Below are 19,721 nucleotides of genomic sequence, written 5' to 3'. Positions count from 1 at the left end.
TTTCATGGTTTTGGAGTTATGTAGGACATTACACACATATTGACTGACTGACACACCGATATTTATTATTATAGATATCTACTCATTCCCTCCAGAAAGGGTCAGTGGTTTACATCACTTGCACTATTCCACATGCACAGGTAGAAAGTCACCCCCTGCCTCCCAGGAGTTGAGGAGAAGTGGCCAATTAATTTTTTACCCAATGACTTGACCCCAAATATCCCAAGCACGTATGCAAAATTTGGTGGAGATTAGCCAAGCCATTTTCAATCCTATAAGGTTCAGACATGCATACAAAATTGCCGAATTTTAGTATGACGATATTGTCTCACAGAGAAGCGCCGTTTGAGGAACACCGAATTCCCATTGATTGTGCGCGTGCTCCAAGGACCGAGCGAGAAGATTTCTCGACTCTTCCTTATGGAGCAAGATCTTGGAGAAGAGATCACACACGATGTAAGTGTACACGCATTTCACCTTGTCTCCCCGCAGGCAAGTTGTAGAGCCTTTAAAGGGCAGGGGCATTGAATCCAAAAATAATGTCAACATACCACATAACACAACCAATGGATTTTGCAGGACATCACAAGGGACAACGGTGGGAAGCAGACGGGGTCGACAGACTTACTCAACACTAAATATTGGTCTCAAATGTCTCAGCATTTATGGTTCTCATTGCAGTTTGTCATTTTCGACACAATATGATATATCCAGGTCCCTAAGTTTGATCTTGATGGCAACATTCATGCCCCACTCCATGCCATTGGAGTCAATTTCCCTCAAACCTCATTATTACGTCAAAGTGACAGCGTAATGCTCCTCGCCTTCTACAGTGGGGATATTCCACCTTTGTTGGTTCTTTTTCAGGGTGTCCTTAAAACGGAGCAAGGGGGCAGAGGCCTTTCCGGCCAATTGTCGAATGCCTTTGTCAGGTCAATAAAAGGTTGGGTAACGGAGTTGAAGATGTTCAATGCTTTTCTCTTCACAAGTTGCTTTCACGTAAATACTATTTCCTATCAAACCCTCGAGAAATTAATTGGGCTAGCTGCTCTGAGTGTCAGGAATTGGGCCCAAACTTCTCCCAAAACCACACACACTCATTTCATATTCCAATACAGTATCTTATCCACTCATAAAATCGGGCTAAATGGCACACCTGCGTTTATTCACACCCCGGCTCGTTTTCCGCAGGTGACATCATTAGGCCAGCCAGCCAACTACGTGTTCACTTGTCAAAATTCTGCACCTTGGCCATTTGCACAACACACATTACAGGAAATGTAACAAAAATAAAATGGCTTTGAGGTATCCTTACTATAATTCACGAACCCGTGTTTGTCACGCTACTCCTCCTGCAGTTCTGGGCCAATTACATCCAGACTTGCTACATAGGATCAGCATGACCCCTATTAGTGCACAAGGGACTTTTATCTTTGCTGGTGGTCTTGAGGGGGGTGGGGGAGGAGTTGTGGGGGAATGAAAGAGGGGGATGACACAAATCCTCCATGTAAATGTGTTGTGTAGCAGTCTCCAGGTGGAAGAGAGCATTGCACGTCTCCACCATTTACAGTACAGTATTCCTGTCCCCACGTTTTCCAGTGCAGTGAGGTGTTTTGAATTGCAAGTAGTTTAACCCAGGTTATGGTTTTTTGTTTTTTTTTCGGGAGCGATTGAGGCAGCTGTCAGTTGCCTGTACACCACCGAAATAAAGGTACGTCAGAAGAACATCGCAAGAAGAATGTGGAACAAGATCACCCGTTGGGCAGGGCCTCTGCTAGTTATATAAATATGCTGAAACTTTTGCATGCTTTTACCCTGCGCACGCAAAGTGAAAAGCAGGGTTAAACAATTGGTTCATGTCCCTCTGTCTCACCAGTGTAAAGGACACAAACAACAGGCACGAATAATGAATGTAACATGCGAGATTGGGTGGTGTAATAGACACTGTGTAAAACAGCGGTAAAACCTGGAATTAATTTATTATACGACTTTCAAAATATTTACAGTATTTTATTTAAATTGAATTATATACTTGAGCAATGTAGAACACAAATCACTTTGCAATCACTTCCAAAAACTTCACGTTTTACAGTATTTGGACATGTTCTATTGGCTGATGTATGAGGATGATGCACAACACTGCTTCAATCGAACTAAACTTCTGAAACTTCGGGATTTTTTAAACGATCTTTAAAATTATTATTTATTTAAATCGAAGTACATACTTGAACACTCCAGGGGGTGTTGTGTTCTATGAACTCCAGTTATTAATGTGACAAACATGATTATTCCTGACCTTTAAGCCAAATGTACAGTTTTCAATGCTTGGTTTCTTTCATTCTTCTTTTTTTCCTGCCTCTGGAACAAACTCCCACACTCCCTTCAATCCCACTCTCCCCTCCAGGTCTTCAAAACAGTTGTTCACCACCATCTATTATCTTTCCCCATCCAAAACCTTGATCTTTTCTACTCCTGTTAATCCACCCCAAACGCACCTCCTTCAAATTCCCTACTTTCCTTCCTGAAAGTCCCTGTAGTGTCCATCTTGTTTACCCTGTGTACCCCACCCCATCCCTCTCCCTTCCTCAAATCTCCTGTCTCTGTTCTCTACTGTTTTGTGCTTCACTCTCCCACCTCCCGTCTCCTTCTCCCTTTGCTACATGTTCTGCATGTTCGCTCTTATATGAGCCTCGAAAAAGTATTCCAAAAAAAAAAGAAAAAAAGTATCATTTATCTTTCATGACAATAGTTGATTTTCCAGTGTTCCCCCCCTATCCCCTTCAATTGTTCTCACACCCATCTAGGTGGCACAATACATTCACTTTGAGATGCCTGTACTGGAGAGTTTTGTAACAAAGCTTTATGAAGAACAGGAGAGGGAGGAGACAAAGCTGCGAAAGAGGTAAAACTTCAAATGGGAATCGGTTTCCCAAAAAGTATTAAATATATATATATTTTTAAAATCAGGTTTGAGCCTTTTTTTTGGAGACCATGTCAAGGCTCATGTAAGAGCTAATACACAGAAACAAGGCAGGAGAGAGGGGGGAGCAGTACTCTGACTGCGGATGAAAGCTTTGTCAGTGGTTAGAAGCTCAGGTGTGCCAAGGAAGGACACTGCACAATGTGGAATGCTCAGTCAGCAATGAGCTTTGGAGGCGAGCTTGGAGATGTGGCTTTCCCAGGAAAGATCATGGCAGATAGTGAGATCCAAAAGCTTGAATGAAAGGACTTCTTCAAGGGTATTGTTGAGAAAGTAGATGGGGGGAAGGGGGAATTTTCCAGATGGTCCTTTTGGAGAGACATGGTGAGGATGTGAGATTTGTTAGGATTGAAAGACATGTTCCAAGTGTTTGACCAGCTTGTGATTTTATTTTATCCAAGTTTGCAGAGAGCGAAGAGGCTGCTGCTGCTTGCTGATCTGCAGGATGAGATGGTACGGTGGAGGGTGGAATCAGAGATAAAGAGGATTTTCCAGAGAGTCAAAGAGATCATTGATGAAAACCAGAAAAAGCACAGGGCCAAGAACATTGCCTTGAGGAACACCAGCCTGGATAGGAAGAGGAGATGAGAGAATTCCATTAAGAACCACGCATTGACTGCGACAGGAGAGGAAGTCTGGGAGCCATGAGTGGAGATTGCCTTGGATACCATAAGAAGAGAGTTTGGTGAGCAGTGCAGGATGCCAGACCATATTGAAAGCTCATGATATGGCTCTGATCTCATGTCTGGCATTTAGGACCTCCATTCATTGTTGAGAAAACAGAAGCAGCATGTCCAGGGTAGAGTATCCTGATATAAATCCAAATTGATGATCGGAAATCAAGCTATTGGAGAAAAGGAAGGATTTGATGTCAGAAGCGATGATGGATTCCATAACCTTGCTGATGATTGGGAGCAGGTCAATTGGTCTGTAGTTGCAGGGATCTTTTTGCACCTTTTGTATGCAGAGCTGTAATGTAATGTAATGTTTGCTGATTTACAAGCACTTGCCAGATGACCTTCAGCAAATGAGAAGGTGAATAAAACAGAGAGAGGGTGAGCAAGAGCAGCAGAGCAGGTTTTTAGAATACGAGGGTTGTTGCCATCTGGAGCAGTTGTAGAATGAGTCAATGTTTGACAGCAAGCTCTCCACCTTGTCAGGAGAAAAGGACACAGAGTCCAGGAACGACTGGGTAAGGTGGGTACAGAAAGCAATGGGTTTTGGACAAGATTTAGAAGTAAACACGGAGTTTAGGCATTCAGCCTTTTCATGTGCATTGTCAGCTGTGCAGCCATTTGAGGTAAGGGAGGGGATGGAGGGGGAACATACACCAGATACAGACTTAACTCGACACCACCAGGATTTGGAAGGGGGACACAGGTTTGAGAGTTCAGAATTGAGATGAGAAAGATGTTTCAATTTCATTTGGCATGATTTGGAAATCTAAATATCTAAATTGTTTGCATTATCTCTCATCTCAGGTTTTTCTTGAAGTCTCACAAAACTATCAATAATATTGCACTTATCACGATGCGGTCAAATTATTTTACCGTGTGGTCACGTGAGCACTGGCAGAACCATTTGCACTTTGTTTATTATCGTTTAGCAATGTTCTATTTCACCAACATCCCAGGTATAACTCACTACGTACAAGCATTGAGCACCGGTTGCAAGAGCTCCTGGAAAATGGCATTTTGATTTGAGACGACCACCAGCGACAGTATGAAGGTCGTTAAGCTTCACTTTCTCTTGCACATCTTGATTTGCCAAATATCCACACTGCTGCATGCACAAAATGCTAGCAACTATTCAAATGTGTACATTTCCTCCCCAGGAATGGTCACTTTCACCTCTGCACTTGAAACCTCACATATAGGTCAGCTCTGCATGGGCATGTCGTCGTCGAACCCCCGAGTTCGACGTTGAACAAATGGATTCCGCACCAGCAAGAATCAACATAAATGAATCCCTCCCCTACCATTGCACTCTGCTTATTACTACTGCTTCGGAATGGCGGGTCCATAGTGGAAGAGTTTCCAGCCTTTCCGAGGAAATAAATTATTTGGCGAAGTAGAAAACTGTGAATGTACTAGCTTTGGCATGTATTAGGATAGATATATTTTTACATGTATTTGTACAGTGGGAATTAGTCACTATTGTTAATTTTGAAGTGCTTTTCTGTATAAATGTAAGGAATGTGGGAGGGGGAGGGTAAACTTAAAGGGGAAACAATTGGTAGATCTGATCTTTTCTTTTAACTTGGCTGCTTATAAAAGAAAAACAAAACCCACCAATACAGGTTAATTTGGAGAGGCAGTCACATCTCACCTCTGTGGGCTCACCAATAAATAAATTGAGGGGGGGGGGGATCACGTCAGACCAGAAAGCCAACTACCAATTTTGTGTTAAACTCACGCAGAGTTTAGTTTATCTTTTAATATGTGCCCCACCTCCCCAATTAGTTTGTTAGAGCAAAAGCAATGTTACACCATGTGCCAAATCAAGCATTCATCAAAAATGGCAGCAAATCTTAAGCTCACGACACAATTTGTACCTTTTGCTATTGGTGTTGTGGAGAAGTAAAGCGTTCAACCGTTTCACCATATTCTTTTGCACATTTTAATATATAGTACAATGATTGCAACCAAATGGGCTTCAGGTCAGAGGAACTTTCAATTGCATCGCATCAATAACAGAGCCTAAACCCAGTGAACGGGGCACATAGATGGAAACTCAAATCATGTAGTGCTTCTTCTCTTCCTTCGGAACATTGCAAAAATATCCGCCCTTGACTGGATGCTGAAAAGGGAACTGCTTGGGTGCCTGGTCAGAAAATTCAACAAAGCAAAGGTGAACAGCATTGTTTAAAATGATAGGCACCCAAATAAAATAAAAATACACTCATTTACTGGAATCGTTGGGACAACATACAGGTCTTTATAAACACATTTTATGTTTTTGCTATATTTGGACCAGTAAGCAATGGTGATGTACTGATCGACCCATTTCATCAACAAATGGACCAGCTTTCTGAAAAGGCCCAGCTTCGAGCTATTAACAGCATTTCTATTCAAGCAACAAGAATCCAAATACTCAGCACCTTTTAATTATAAAAAAAAACAAACTGAAACCAACGGACAAAATTAATGCCTTCCCAATTAAATGTCAACATGTAAACATTAAAGGCGGTGAGTGTAACATCAATGCAATGCTGTTCAAATGACTGGATAGTTGGCAATGGGAATACATTTTAAGGTGAAGAAATGTTTTGCTTACCCAAAGGGCATTTCTTTTTTGGGAGAATATTCCACAACTCCATTTGTTACCGAAGTTTAACCTTACTGCTGTTGTACCGATGAGCCCTTTGTTTATCTAGTTTTGAGCAAGTAGCAGGGTGACAGATCACAAAATAGGACGATGACCTGAACTACATATATCGTCTTCAAGACGGTAACAGCGGCCAATAGTTGCAGGCCAACTGTTCAATTCGCACATTACCAGCCACAAGCCATCCTGCATGGAGTCGAGAATGTCAGCATGTGGAAGAGAGAGCTTGTTGGTTCAGCATTGTTGGAGTCTTAGGAGCACAAAGCAGATTGCAACTAAAATTGTATCCCAGAAAACCATCTCGTTCACAGCTATGTTTGAATTACAATGGCCAGAGGCCACTCGGCTTGCTTGACAACAGAATTTCCAATTGAAAGTCGCACTTCTTCGGCATTAATGCAGAGGAAGAAATGCACGCAATCCTGCCAACTGACAAAATTGCAGTATCTTGGAAGGAAAAAACATTTTCCCCTTTCAAAAGGTTTGAATCAAAATGTGATTCAAATTCCAATTTGCAACAGGAAGCACCTGCAACTGGGAGAAATAAGACATTGGCTGAAAACTGCAAAGAAAAGGTCAAACACATGCCAGATTTCATTCCTTTGATGGTTTCCATTCTTTCAATTGCACTTCAACTGATTGACCAGTTTTTGTTGGAAAAAAACAGCTTTCCTTCTCAGGCGTTGTTCCTTGCTGTTGGTGTGCGACTGCACCGAACATTTAATCTAGAGTTGTTTCCAGTTCCGTGAAACATCTGAGATGTTTCGTTAAATCCCACAACCTTGAGAAGAGGGCTCAGTCGAACAATGGTGCCCATAAAACAGCTCATTTAAAAATCCAATTTCACTCGGAGGGCAATCATAATGGCTCCCGTAATCTGGGGATTGCCGAAAATTTAAATCGCTTCATTATGGATTCCCAATGGAAAGGCAGAAGGGTACTATCCAAGCATTTTCAATCTTTAGGCTGCTCTCTACAAAGTATAACCAACCATATCCCCGGAAACCTGCTTCTCCACCGAAATGGACCTGCATGGCCCACTACTTCAATCACCCTTTCAGCCATTATCAATTGTGGCAAGAGATGGAAGAGCCTCACGATTCTCCGCACATGTAGGGCATTCTAAAAGTTCTGGGAATTAAATATTCTCAATAGTCCAAGATTTAACAAGTTTATATAATTAAGGCGAGGTTTCTTACTAATCATACACACTGGAGAGAAAAACAAACAAAACAAACAAAAAACGTTTGCCTCAATTTATATTTTTGGGGAATACTGTGAGCATCTCATTCCAAGAACAATTTAATACCCCTTCTACTTGTAATCCCAATTTATATAAGGTGCAAGAGCATCACTTCACCATGGTGAGCAACAGCTTTTCACCTTTTGTCCTCCATTCCTAAAACATGGAAGTACAGGTTTGGTTTATAGTTTTGGAGTGGGTTAAGATCTATGATTCTTTCGGAGCATGGAGGGAACCGGTTCAAAACAATCTGGTGAATGGGAAGTGAGACAAAAACCTGCCACTCCACAATTAACATGAACATGATGCTGCATTGGGAAGAGCTTAAACAAGGCTTCTGGAATTGAGATAACGTACACCAATCGGAACAAAGATTCAAATGTATTTTGATCACACGACTATGTTTAGAGGCTTCCATTGTATGGATTCCAATGCAGTTTCAGGATTCCATTGCTGAAGTCATGTTGCTTCACAGTTACTAGATAAGCAAAAAGTCAGCTGGATCTCCCATGAACAAAACAACCAAGAAAGTTTGCTACATGATGCCAGCTGTTGCTGTCGATCGAAAGTACTAAGGTTTCAAGGGACCCATCTTTCTGAGAGGACCTACCCAATAGTTTGTTGACAATGGGCGAATATGCTGTATTGAGAAACTCAAAGTTTTGTGGATATTTTAGCTGCCTCAACACAATCCTCCAGTTCATGCCTCGACCTCAGTAATTGTTAATGAATCGCTTGCCGATGCTGGCCAACCTATCACACAGTAGGCGTCATCTTCAAGGGACTTGCATCCACGCTTAAAGTCAGCCACCCATTTGGCTAATGTAGATTCTGAGGGTGCACTTTTGCTAAGCACAGCTGCCAGACTCCTTTGGAGCTTGCATCTTTTTAATAAAAATTGGACACTTCAATGCTTCATCACAGCAAGATCCATAATTGTACGACATAGCACAAACTATGTCATGCAATCACAGATGGGATGGCAAAAAAAAAGAAAAAAAAAAAAAGAGTCAATGGAATGCCAGGTTTTTGTATAACTCCCGATTTAGATTGGTTTGTACAATGACAAACATGTGAAGACATAGGGTCTGGCGATATATCAGGTCAGGTCAGGTATGGGAGCATGTGCCAGAACAGCGCGTCGCTGCGTCCACTTTCCGCCGGTACTCCAGAGGCCTCCGGCTGGCCATCCCCCAGGCAGATGCCAGGCCCATCTCCTTGAGATGATGGTCAACCTGCTGCAAACATGAGGCACGTGGTCGGCCCACTGGCCTCCTCCACTCATGAGACTCCCTCGCTGAGAGAATCTGGTGAGCAGGATCAGCGTCAGGAAAACGAGCCACATGTCCATACAGCCGCAACTGACGCTCACGGACTATGCAGGTAACAAATCTCATCCGAGTCTCTCTCAGCAACCGCTCGTTGGACACAAAATCCGACCAGCGATAGCCAAGGATTCTCCGAAGACACCTGGTACCAAAGGAATTAAGTCTCCGTCTCAGATCCTTGGTCAGAGTCCAAGTCTCGTACCCATAGAGCAAGACTGGAAGTACCAAGGACCTGAAGACTCGGACTTTCGTCCTCCCGCACAGGTACCGGCAGCGCCACCCCCCATGATCCAGTGAATCCATGACTCCCCAGGCCCAACCCAGACGTCTATTGACCTCTGACTCGCAGCCAGCAGAGACATGAATATCACTGCCAAGGTAAGTGAATCTCTCCACGACCTCAACATCCTCACCACAAACAGACACAGACAGAACAGCAGCATCCAAGATGTCACCGAAAGCCTGGATCTTAGTTTTGACCCAAGAAACCCATAATCCCAGCGGCTCTGACTCCTCATTCAGCACCTCGAGGGCCCCCAAAAGGATGTCAAAAGGATGGATGCGATATATCGATATACCACTATTGGAATTTTGAATATACCCAAGAATGAAAAAATAAAAATAAAAACCGGTATATCACCAACAAATCGAAGAAAGGCGTTTACAATCTTTAAATACCGTACATGATGTAAAAAGCTTTGATGCACTTGGCTACACCTGGAACAGTGGAACGTATGACGTCAAGACATACGAGGAATTTTTTTGACGTAGATTTTAACTTTTAGCCCTCAGCACCCCAGCACCTTAAAGTAATTGCATTTTTCTTTGCAGTCATGGCTGTTTTTAAAGCAATTACCAAATGGTTATTTGTATGAATCAGGTGTGCTTGAGAAAGCCTGTGTTGATTACCGGTATGGCGATCAGCAAAGGTCATACCGGCCTGTGCCAATATTACCAACACTGATCTCGCTTTAAAAAAAATTCATTTTTAATACAAGCTGAAGTTGGAGGTAAAATAACCGTTCTCATCATGGGGGAAAAAAAGCCACGTGTGGGAATACTTTGAAAAATTGCTGTGTATCTATGATGTGCACATCATAGATGAATATGTAATGGACCATTGGATCATAATGGATTTTTGGAACCTGCTGAAATTTTTTTAATTCTTTTTTTATACTGGTATACGCACTGGTTTGAGCCCACTGATATATTGATATCAGGGGGGAAAAAGAACATGATACCGATGGAGCTGATGAAGACAAATGTTAAAGGATGACAAAAGGGAAACGTCAGCAAGAATATTGTAGATAAGGGGAGAAAAGATTAGATGGCAGTTCATTGCTGCCTCAAAAGACTGCAGAGAAGAGCAATAATGAACTAGAAGAGCACTCAACAGAGCACATACCACCACCACGTAATGCCTGATCCAATGGAACGCATCAAGCCCAATCATTTTTTGAAATATCATATATATATATATATATATATATATATATATATATATATATATATATATATATATATATATATATATATATATATATATATATACATACACAGTAGTTTTTGGCCCGATCTCTCAATGGTGAAGAATCACTTTAAAAATTAAATAAGTCTCATATCCAGATTCGGATTGAGATCTTCACCAAATCCGAATCAATTTGTCCTTGTCTCACACACACAACCTGTCCAAGTTTCATGGGAATCCATCCACAACTTTTTGACAATATATGTATATATATATATATATATATATATATATATATATATATATATATATATATATATATATATATATATATATATACATATATATACATACATATATATACACACACATATATATATATATATATATATATATATATATATATATATATATATATATATATATATATATATATATATATATATATATACATACACACAAGTTTTGCCCTATCTCTCAATGGTGAAGAATCACCAAATAAAATTTTGGATAAAGATCCAGATTCGGATCTTCACCAAAATTAAATCAATTCTTCCTAGTCACACCCAATGTGTCCATCAAGTTTGATGCAAATCCGTCCGCAACTTTTTGAGATATCGTGCTATATATCGTTTTTGGCCCGATCTCTCCATGGTGAAGAATCAATTAAAATTCTCGTAGTCTGATCCGGATCCGGATCTTTAAAAAAATCTAATCGTTTTTTCCTCGTCACACACCCAACCTGGAGACAAAATTTCATCCGGATCCGTCCACCACTTTTTGAGATATCCTGCACACAGACAGAAAGGGGTAAAAACACAATCTTCTTTACCTTCGGTGGTGGAGGTAATGACTCAGGTGAGATGATTCCACAGAAAGAAAAGGACAACAATGTGAGGGTAAACAGCCAGACTAGATTTCGGAAGGGAATAACCAATGGACGAGTTGCAAACAAGCAGTACGTGCCGAGGTGGAAAAGACGAGCAACAAAGCGAGTATCTCTCATGTATAACTCACCATGGGTGGATGTGATGGAAAAGTGCTGCCCAGGAAGAAGAAGAGGAGCATGCCACTGACAAAAATGAATAGATGCTTGCACATTGTATTCCACGGCACAATTACAGGTGTCTTGTCTAAACGTGACCGCAGGAACATGTCTGAATGAAAGTGCAGCTAAATGTGGCACGGGAAAGTAGAGAAGAGATTACTTTATTTTATTCCAAAAAATATTAATCACAATAATTCAATGTCACAAGGCATGAAGTCAAATTTACCAGACCATCATTTTTGGGTGGTTCAAAGTACAAAACAGGAAATATGTTGCTAAACTCCCCAAGTTAAAATAACCAGGATTCACCTGCACTTTGTATGAATCTTTTGCACTCGAGGACGTGGAATGCTACCAGCTGTCTTGGATCCACTATAAATGGATGAGGTGTATGCCTTGTGTGTGTATCAATTATGTAGTCTATTAATGAATTACATACCATTGAAAGGTACCTTTTGACAATTTAGACTGCTGAGACCCCTTCGACATTTGAAGACTATTTAAGACCCTCAATAGCCCAAAGACCCAGAAGAATCGAAAGACCTCGAAGACCCAAAAAGTAACAAAAGTCCCCGAGGGACCAAAAGACCCCAAGGACCAAAAAAACCCTGCCCAAAAACCCAAAAGTTCCCGAGGACCCTTTACGACTCCACTAAAAATAGATGACGTGTGTGTGTGTGTGTGTGTGTGTGTGTGTGTCCATGACTTGCAGGAACATACCCCCCCATGAATGTCGGGGTCTGACAGTACTTGCATGCAACTCACCGGCTCTCCCCAGTTACGGCGTATTGATGGATCATCCCAGTCGTAATAGGGATCCTTCTCATTGGATGATACATCTGGCAACTTGGGGTAGTCGCCAAGCCTGACGAGAAATATCACACTCAAACTAATTGTGTCTGAGAGTACCGTTTACTGGATAACAAGACCAAGCAGGAAAGTATACTTTGAAGTCACACAGTATAATCTTGTAATGAAACAGAGCAAAAAAGTGATCAAATATATTTTCCAGAAAACAAGGCACTTAAACGAGTTTTCTGAGTTGGTTTTACCGTTGAAGATCATAAGAAATGTGTGCAGGCAAAATCTGGAAGGTGCGCATGGAAATGGCATAGATTTACTGATATTGTGCAAGAGTATATTTTTAATTCACTGCATGTTTTATCTTTCAAAAGCAAGAAATGTTACAGCAACAGGGGAGCTATGGGTACCAGCAACCGAGAAACACATTCTGCTGACCATAATCTTTCCCGATCGATATGCTCTGATGAAGTGAGGTGACAACTTCTGCATGTCATCACGCGCATGAGTGTCGTCGGATAACTAAGCTATCGAGATCAGGTCAGGTCAGGTATGACAGCATGCGTCACTGCGTCCACTTTCCGCTGATACTCCAGGGGCCTCAGTCTGGCCATCCCCCAAGCAGATACCTGGCCCGTCCCCATCTCCTCAAGATGCGGATCAACCTGCTGCAACCACGAGGCACATGGTTGGCCCATTGGCCTTCTCCACTCACAAGGCTCCCTCGCTGAGAGAATCTGGTGAGCAGGATCAGCGTCAGGAAAATGAGCCACTTGTCCATACAGTCACAGCTGATGCTCACGAACAATGCAAGTAATAAATCTCATTTGAGTCTCTCTCAGCAACCGTTGGACACAAAGTCCGACCAGTGATAGCCAAGGATTCTCCGAAGAGACCTGGTATCAAAGGAATTTTATTTGTCTCAAATCCCTGGGCAGAGTCCAAGTTTCACATCCACAGAGCAAGACTGGAAGCACCAAGCACCTGAAGACTCAGACATCCGTCCTCCCGCACAGGTACCGGCAGCACCACACCCCATGATCCAGTGAATCCATGACTCCCCAGGCCCGAACCAGACATCTGTTGACCTCTGGCTCACAGCCAGCAGAGACATGAATATCACTGCCAAGGTAAATGAATCTCTCCGTGACCTCAACATCCTCGCCACAAAACAGGTACAGACAAGATAGCAGCATCCAAGATGTCATTAAAAGCCTGGATCTTAGTTTTGACCCAGGAAACCCATAATCCCAGTGGCTCAGACTCCTCATTCAGCACCTCGAGGGCCCCCAATAGGATATTTAGAGTCTCCGCAAAGATGACTGCATCATCTGTGAAATCAGTCAGAGATCTTGACATTCCCACACAATGCACCGCAGCTTGATCTCACTGACATCCTCCCCAGAATCCGCTCCATACAAGTGCTGAAAAGTGTGGGGGCCAGTACACAGCCCCGACGAACTCCAGTAACAACTGGAAATAAGTCAGAGATGATACCACGACATCTCACAGCACTCTCAGTACGAGAGTAGAGTTCAGACATCAGATCGATCAGATTTGGTGGCACCCCACGAAGACCAATAATCCTCCAGAGGGCATCCCGATTCACTGAATCAAACATTTTACAGAGGTCAACATAGGCTGCAAGCAGTAGGGTGGTCCTTATTCCTCAACTTCGGATTTTCTAAGCTCCAACCCCTGGGATTAATTGGAATAGTCGAGAAAAGTCTCCTGGTGAACGTTTTTTTCCAATCGGACAACATTTACCCCTCCCTCATCGACCTCGAAGTTTCACCCTGAAAAAAAAATTGTTAGGGAGGGAGGTGAGAAGAACGAGTAATACACATTACACAAACACACAGATCGACGTATCACATCAAAAGAGACGATTGGACATTGCAGGAGCGTTATAAAGTTCAGCACAGGTCGATACGTCGTCGTTCTCATGTCAGCCACCCCAAGAAACTGAGGTGAAACTCCAAGGTCGATGAGGGAGAGGTAAATGTTGTTGGAATTTGAAATAAAAACACCAGAAGAATTTTCTCGACTATTCCAACGAATTCCGGTAGTTGGAGCTTAAAATAAATGAATTCGAAAATTTACCGCCGAACGAAGGACCACCCTGATATACATACATGTGTATATATATATATATATATATATATATATATATATATATATATATATATATATATATATATATATATATATATATATACATACACTCGCAGGCATACCCGTGCTCCGCACGGGAATCCTGTGGATGAAGGTGGATCTGAAGGAGTATATGTCAGAGTTAATTGTAAAATTGTGGAGGCTGCCACCATTTTTTTTTTTCATCACCACTATAATAGTGTTGTGGTTGACGAAATTCGCAAACCACCATTCAGGTCCCGTAGGTGAGATATCTCTGTAAGTATATGTGTAGTTAGCCCAAACCCGTTGTTTAGAGGGAATAAATGTCATTCATTCGGGCTGCGACCCTTTTAGATAGCCGTTTTTCTTTTACTATCTTTATTTTGGACCAACCGCCATTACTACCACCACAACCACCACCAACCACATCTCGACAACCACAGCCACCTTCTCCACAACCGCTTTCACAAACCAACCATCAACCGCAACGCCGCTTCACAACAACAACAACGCCAACAGCCACGACCTTTACCGTCACAACTCGCCCTCGCAACCATCGCATCACCGCCATTCCAGCGCCGCTTGTGGGCACCGATACTGGACTCGTACAGGGCGCGCACCGAGCAGCGGGTGCAAAAACACCAGCCTTTCCGAGAAATCGGATCAAGAATGATTCACGCCCACTTCTGTTCCGTCCTATCAGCGAGCGTGGGGCGATTTGGCCCCGCCTCCAGACACCACGGAGTATAATCGCTATATGCAGATTCGCGGATCAAGAATGATTCACGCCCACTTTTCCTCCGTCCAATGGGGGAGCGTGGCTCCGCCCCCGAGCCGTTCCTGATCCAAAAATCTGCATATGATTTCTCCTGTCGCACTATAAAGCGCCGAGCGCGGAGCGAATCAGGGCAGTTAGAAGAGTTGAGAAGAGAAGAGAGTTGGAGAGTTGTGGCGGCGGCGAAATCAGTCGAGAGTGTCTGTCGGGGTCCGGAGAGTCCGGAGAAGCCAAGAAGCTTTGTGGAGGTCTGCGCTCGTGTCAGAGTCGGGGAGCTGCGGAGAGGGGAGGCCGGGAACGCGATCGAGGTCGCAGTGGCGTCACTCGTCGCGGGACCCAAGCCGGCCAGATATCCACAACCCCCCGAGCATCAACAACCCCCCCTGTTTCCCCCCGCGCTGAGATAGTGTGAGAAGGGGGCCCCGTTCCCACCCCATTCCAGGCAGTGCCAGCGAGGCCCGCGGAGGAGCGCGGAGTCGGGGCGCCGCCGCCATTTTGCGGCTCATCACCAGACGGGTAGGCTCGACGCGGTCTCGGCCCCAGGCCCGTCTGCCCCCTGTAGTTGAGGGTGGCCCCTTTTTCTTTTGCTTTGGAGTATATGTGTTGTCGGCGCCGTCTGTGAAGTAAAACTGTGTAAGTGTTGCCGTGTGCTCACGTAGTCGGTAGTAGATCTGCATTGTGTCTCTTTTGTTGCATTTGCTTTTTGTGCAGAATTGTCGTGTTACTTTTACATTTGCTTTTGGTGCATAATTGTATATGTGTGCTTTCCGTTTGCCGCGGAATAAATGTGCTTTATGTTGAACTGTTTCTCCCGTTTCACTTCGTCTTTTCTCTAATTGAATCTCCATCTTACTTCACGTAAAGGGTTGGTCGTGGGCTAAATACGCCCGATAATTAATCGGAACCGTCGAGGTTGACGATAACACCGCTCGGTTATCCCGATAGTACGGAACGGGTCGCTTAAAGTGGCCCGTGTCCGAAGTCGACCTGCGGTGAGGTGCGATCGCCTGGTCTACCCTCCGTGTGGGTACTTAGGTAGGTCGAATTTGGCGAACAACCCTATCCCACGCGGGGGGCCGATTGGCACGATCGTGGTGAGGCCGAAAGGCCCACCCGTGACTTGTTCACGGCGTTAGTCCGAGAGAGTCACGACGGGATTGTCCGTCCGGTGGGCGACGTGCCGCGATTCGAGTTATGTGGCCGTTCGCACGCCGGCGGGCGCGGATCCGCAATAATATTATATTTTCCCCACCATGTTTTACATGCAGAAGACTCTAGTTCAAAAATGTTAAGATTTATTGCCGCATCAGATAAAAAGCCGTAATGCCTCAACAATGTGAGGCTGGTTTCATGTCATCATTTGTGACTTAATTTATACATCGGGCAGAACCCAGCCTGGCCCAGCATATTTGATTTATTTACGTCCGTTATCCTGATAACGTCAAAATTATAACCGTTCTTGAAGTAAGAATTGGGACACGTGTATTATGAAACGGCATACCTCTGAACGCCTCTGTCGCTGTTGCCATGCGCGTGCAGTTCGAGAATTTAAATTTGTTCGCTTTCGCAGTGGCATAATGTTTTGGGTTTCTAAGCTGTTATAACAGGAGGAGAATGTGTATGTTAAAAAGTCAACGAATACGAACATTTTGTATTTCAAAAAACCCTCGCGTTTTTAACCATGAAGCCTTCTGTTACGATTAATACGCCGGCGCACTATTCGAAAGCCTTTTTTTTTTAATGGAATTTATTTTATTTTATTTTTTCATTTTTATGGAAAGCCACTTAACACATCCTGGAGCTGAATGTTAGGTCTATATATGTGGAAGCCTTTTGTTACGATTAATACACTGGCGCACTATTCGAAAGCCCTTTTTTTTAATGGAATATTTTTTTTTTTTTTTTTTTCATTTTTATGGAAAGCCACTTCGCGCATCCTGGAGCTGAATGTTAGGTCTATATGTGTGTAAAGTTTCATCAAGATCAGTTCACTGGTCTAGGAGCTTATTGGTTACAAACAAAGACAGACAGACAGACAGACAAACAGACAGAAGGACTGCCATTTATATAGTTGATATATATATATATATATATGTCGAGATCAGGGTCTGCAATCAAGCAATGACTACACCAATCGTCGTAGAGAAGAGGTTTAATGCGCATCAAAAGTGTATACACGAGAGTAGAAAGGCACAGAATACCTACAGTATACCAGCCCAGTCAAAACTCTCGCCCGCAAGCAGTTTGGTTTACTTTATATATACTTTTCCTGCTCATCTGGTTTCTTTGAAAGTAACAACACCCCAGCAAATATTCTCTCCTGGCCTGACAAAGCATTTATCTTTTCACAAGCAAGAAGATCTGTTATTGATCAGGCAGATCTTTATCACAATATATATATTATCGTCTCATTCTACTACAAGATGTTCCCTTTTGAACTATACCAAGACAGTGCTGATTTATGATTGGGCTTCTCTGAGCCCAAGGCTCAAAGAATGTTGTTCCAAGGGCCAACAAGAAAGCCAGATGTTCAGCTGCACGACAAAGAGACAGAGACAGAGAAAGAGACACAGACAGAGAGTGAGAGTGAGAGTGAGAGAGAGAGAGCCGACTGGCTTTGATTACCAACAGTCAAAAATGGTAGCTTACTGAGAGCATTTTAAATGCTTTGGCTTCCTCAATTAAATGCTACATTCAATTTTAAGAAAAGGTAATCCTGTTAATTTGGCTGCTTTCATCTTGGGAGCTGTTCAACAGCTCCACATTTGCCCCTCTGTTACTTAGAAACATAGTGGAAAAGGAACACCACAATTATAATATTTTTTAGAGATGGGATCTTTATGGAGCGGCAAGGTGGTAAAAAGGGAGTCTCGTCCAGAAGTGGCCCACTCTTCTGAGTAGCTCCAAGTGGGTCATTACGTCACGAAAGCTCCGCCCGCACTTTCTTGCTTCATAGAAAAGCCCCCCCTCCACCATCCCGACCGGCCCATCAAGACCCCACCCCTCTATAGAACAATGGATACATTTCAACAATTATAACTTGAATATAGGTCATGAGGAAGCAAAAATTACCTTTCAAAAAACAACTTACACAAAAAGATACATATATTTTCAACTAACTATGGTTCTTTATGACCAAGAATATAATTTTTATACACAACAAGTCAGAATTAGCAAACAAGAATATAATTTTTATACACAACAAGTAAGAATCTATATATATTGTGTTCTTTATGAACCAACAAAAAGAATATCAGCAAACAAGAATATAATTTTTATAAACAACAAGTAAGAATCTATATATTGTGTTCTTTATGAACCAACAAAAAGAATATCAGCAAACAAGAATATAAACTGCAAGCCAGAGTGAAAGAAAATTTTAAAGGAAAGTCCCAACATTTTCCAACAAGGCAATGTTCAGATAACATTTCTTTCCATCTTCGTCATCGGTGTGAGCAAGTCGAGACACTCATCCAATGTGAGTGTATGCAGTGGGTCAACAGTCCCATTAAGTTCACAGTACTTTTCAGGGTCTATGGGTTGGGGAGGAAAACCAGAGTGAATTATCGGGGAGGGTAGAGACGGCGGAGGTGTTGGCAGCGGTTTGACCACAGCAACCACAGCAGGCTTCCCCAGGACCGTCTCCGGTTTTGTTGTTTTCTTTGCTGTAGAAGAACAATGTCTCACGCACTCCCTGATTAGATTTTTAATACAAGTGATGACAACAATCACTGCTATGAAGATCATGAGCCCTATAAACACCCAATGGATTATCCAGGCTCCCCAACTCCCCAATATTCCCTTCAACCAAGATCCCATTGACCATCCCTTGTTAAAATCATGATATTTTGCACCTTCAGCTTTAATTTTTTCAGCCAAATTATCAATTTCTTCTGAATTATCTGGAATGTATGTGCAGCATTCCACACCTATAACCGCACACGTCCCTCCTTTTTCTGCTAAAAGCATATCCAGAGCAATGCGGTTTTGCATCACGGTTGTCCGTATAGCTACCAGCTCGGCACTCGTTTTGTGAAATCCTTCGCTGGTGGTATTAGCAAGCTTTTCCAAAGATGCTGCCAAATTGATAATTTCCCTTGCACTTTTGCCTGCTCCATAAAAGGGGAATGCAATCATGAAAAACCTCTCAACTTCTGAAATGGCTCTTTTCGATCTGACCTGTGGTACAAAGGGTGATTGGTCAGTGATCCGAATCCTGGGTAGTATAAATCCCAAAAAACATGATCCCCTCCATCCCACTGGTAGCCATGAGTATGCCTTATACCCACACACAAAATATGTACCATTTAGGGGTGCCTAAGGTTCAAGCAGGTTATTTACTTCGATTTTTACAGGTATGGTTGTTCCATTAATTCACCCTATTATGGTCACCATTTCATCCCCATGTCTAGCATAATACTGGCATGTTGATTCTCCTAAATGGGTTCCCCCCCCTTGTCCTCTAACTAGACAAATCAATCCAATTTGTTTGTGCATGAGCTGAAAATGTGGGGGGTACTTTTCTAATCCCTCCCCCTTTTTCAATCCATCATAATTCGTTACTTTTATTGCTCTTGCCGGGTCCTGTCCCACAGCCTTTTGCTTAATAGTTCTG

At 42.8% G+C, this 19,721-nt stretch overlaps 2 protein-coding genes across 6 annotated transcripts in view; one reads left to right on the top strand and one right to left on the bottom strand.

Annotated features, from left to right (window-relative positions):
• RASSF4 (Ras association domain family member 4) overlaps window positions 1–5,585 on the top strand; it is a 65,578-nt gene extending 59,993 nt beyond the window's left edge. For 4 of the 5 annotated variants that reach the window (XM_085882565.1, XM_085882563.1, XM_085882566.1 and 1 more), the window contains 4 exons: window positions 335–456; window positions 2,805–2,902; window positions 4,614–4,708; window positions 4,815–5,585. In XM_085882565.1, the coding sequence (XP_085738691.1) occupies window positions 335–456; window positions 2,805–2,902; window positions 4,614–4,683 (290 nt within the window). In that variant the 3' untranslated portion in view covers window positions 4,684–4,708; window positions 4,815–5,585. Of the gene's footprint in view, window positions 1–334; window positions 457–2,804; window positions 2,903–4,613 lie in introns of all 5 variants that reach the window. The other variant, XM_085882564.1, reaches the window with a different exon arrangement.
• The window catches only part of NDUFB8 (NADH:ubiquinone oxidoreductase subunit B8), a 30,696-nt gene continuing 16,560 nt past the window's right edge, over window positions 5,586–19,721 (bottom strand). The window contains exons 3-5 of the mRNA XM_085882569.1: window positions 12,160–12,259; window positions 11,364–11,519; window positions 5,586–5,803 (exon numbers count right to left, since the gene is read on the bottom strand). Coding sequence (XP_085738695.1) covers window positions 5,714–5,803; window positions 11,364–11,519; window positions 12,160–12,259 — 346 coding nt within the window. The 3' untranslated portion in view covers window positions 5,586–5,713. The remainder of the gene's footprint in view (window positions 5,804–11,363; window positions 11,520–12,159; window positions 12,260–19,721) is intronic.

This window comes from Eptatretus burgeri, chromosome 5 (genome assembly GCF_056783735.1).
Source record: "Eptatretus burgeri isolate ZD-2024b chromosome 5, Ebu_testis_v1, whole genome shotgun sequence".
NCBI classification, from domain to species: domain Eukaryota; kingdom Metazoa; phylum Chordata; class Myxini; order Myxiniformes; family Myxinidae; genus Eptatretus; species Eptatretus burgeri.
The sequence above is the reverse complement of the archived record's forward strand: the minus strand, read 5'-3'. Positions and strand labels throughout refer to the sequence as shown.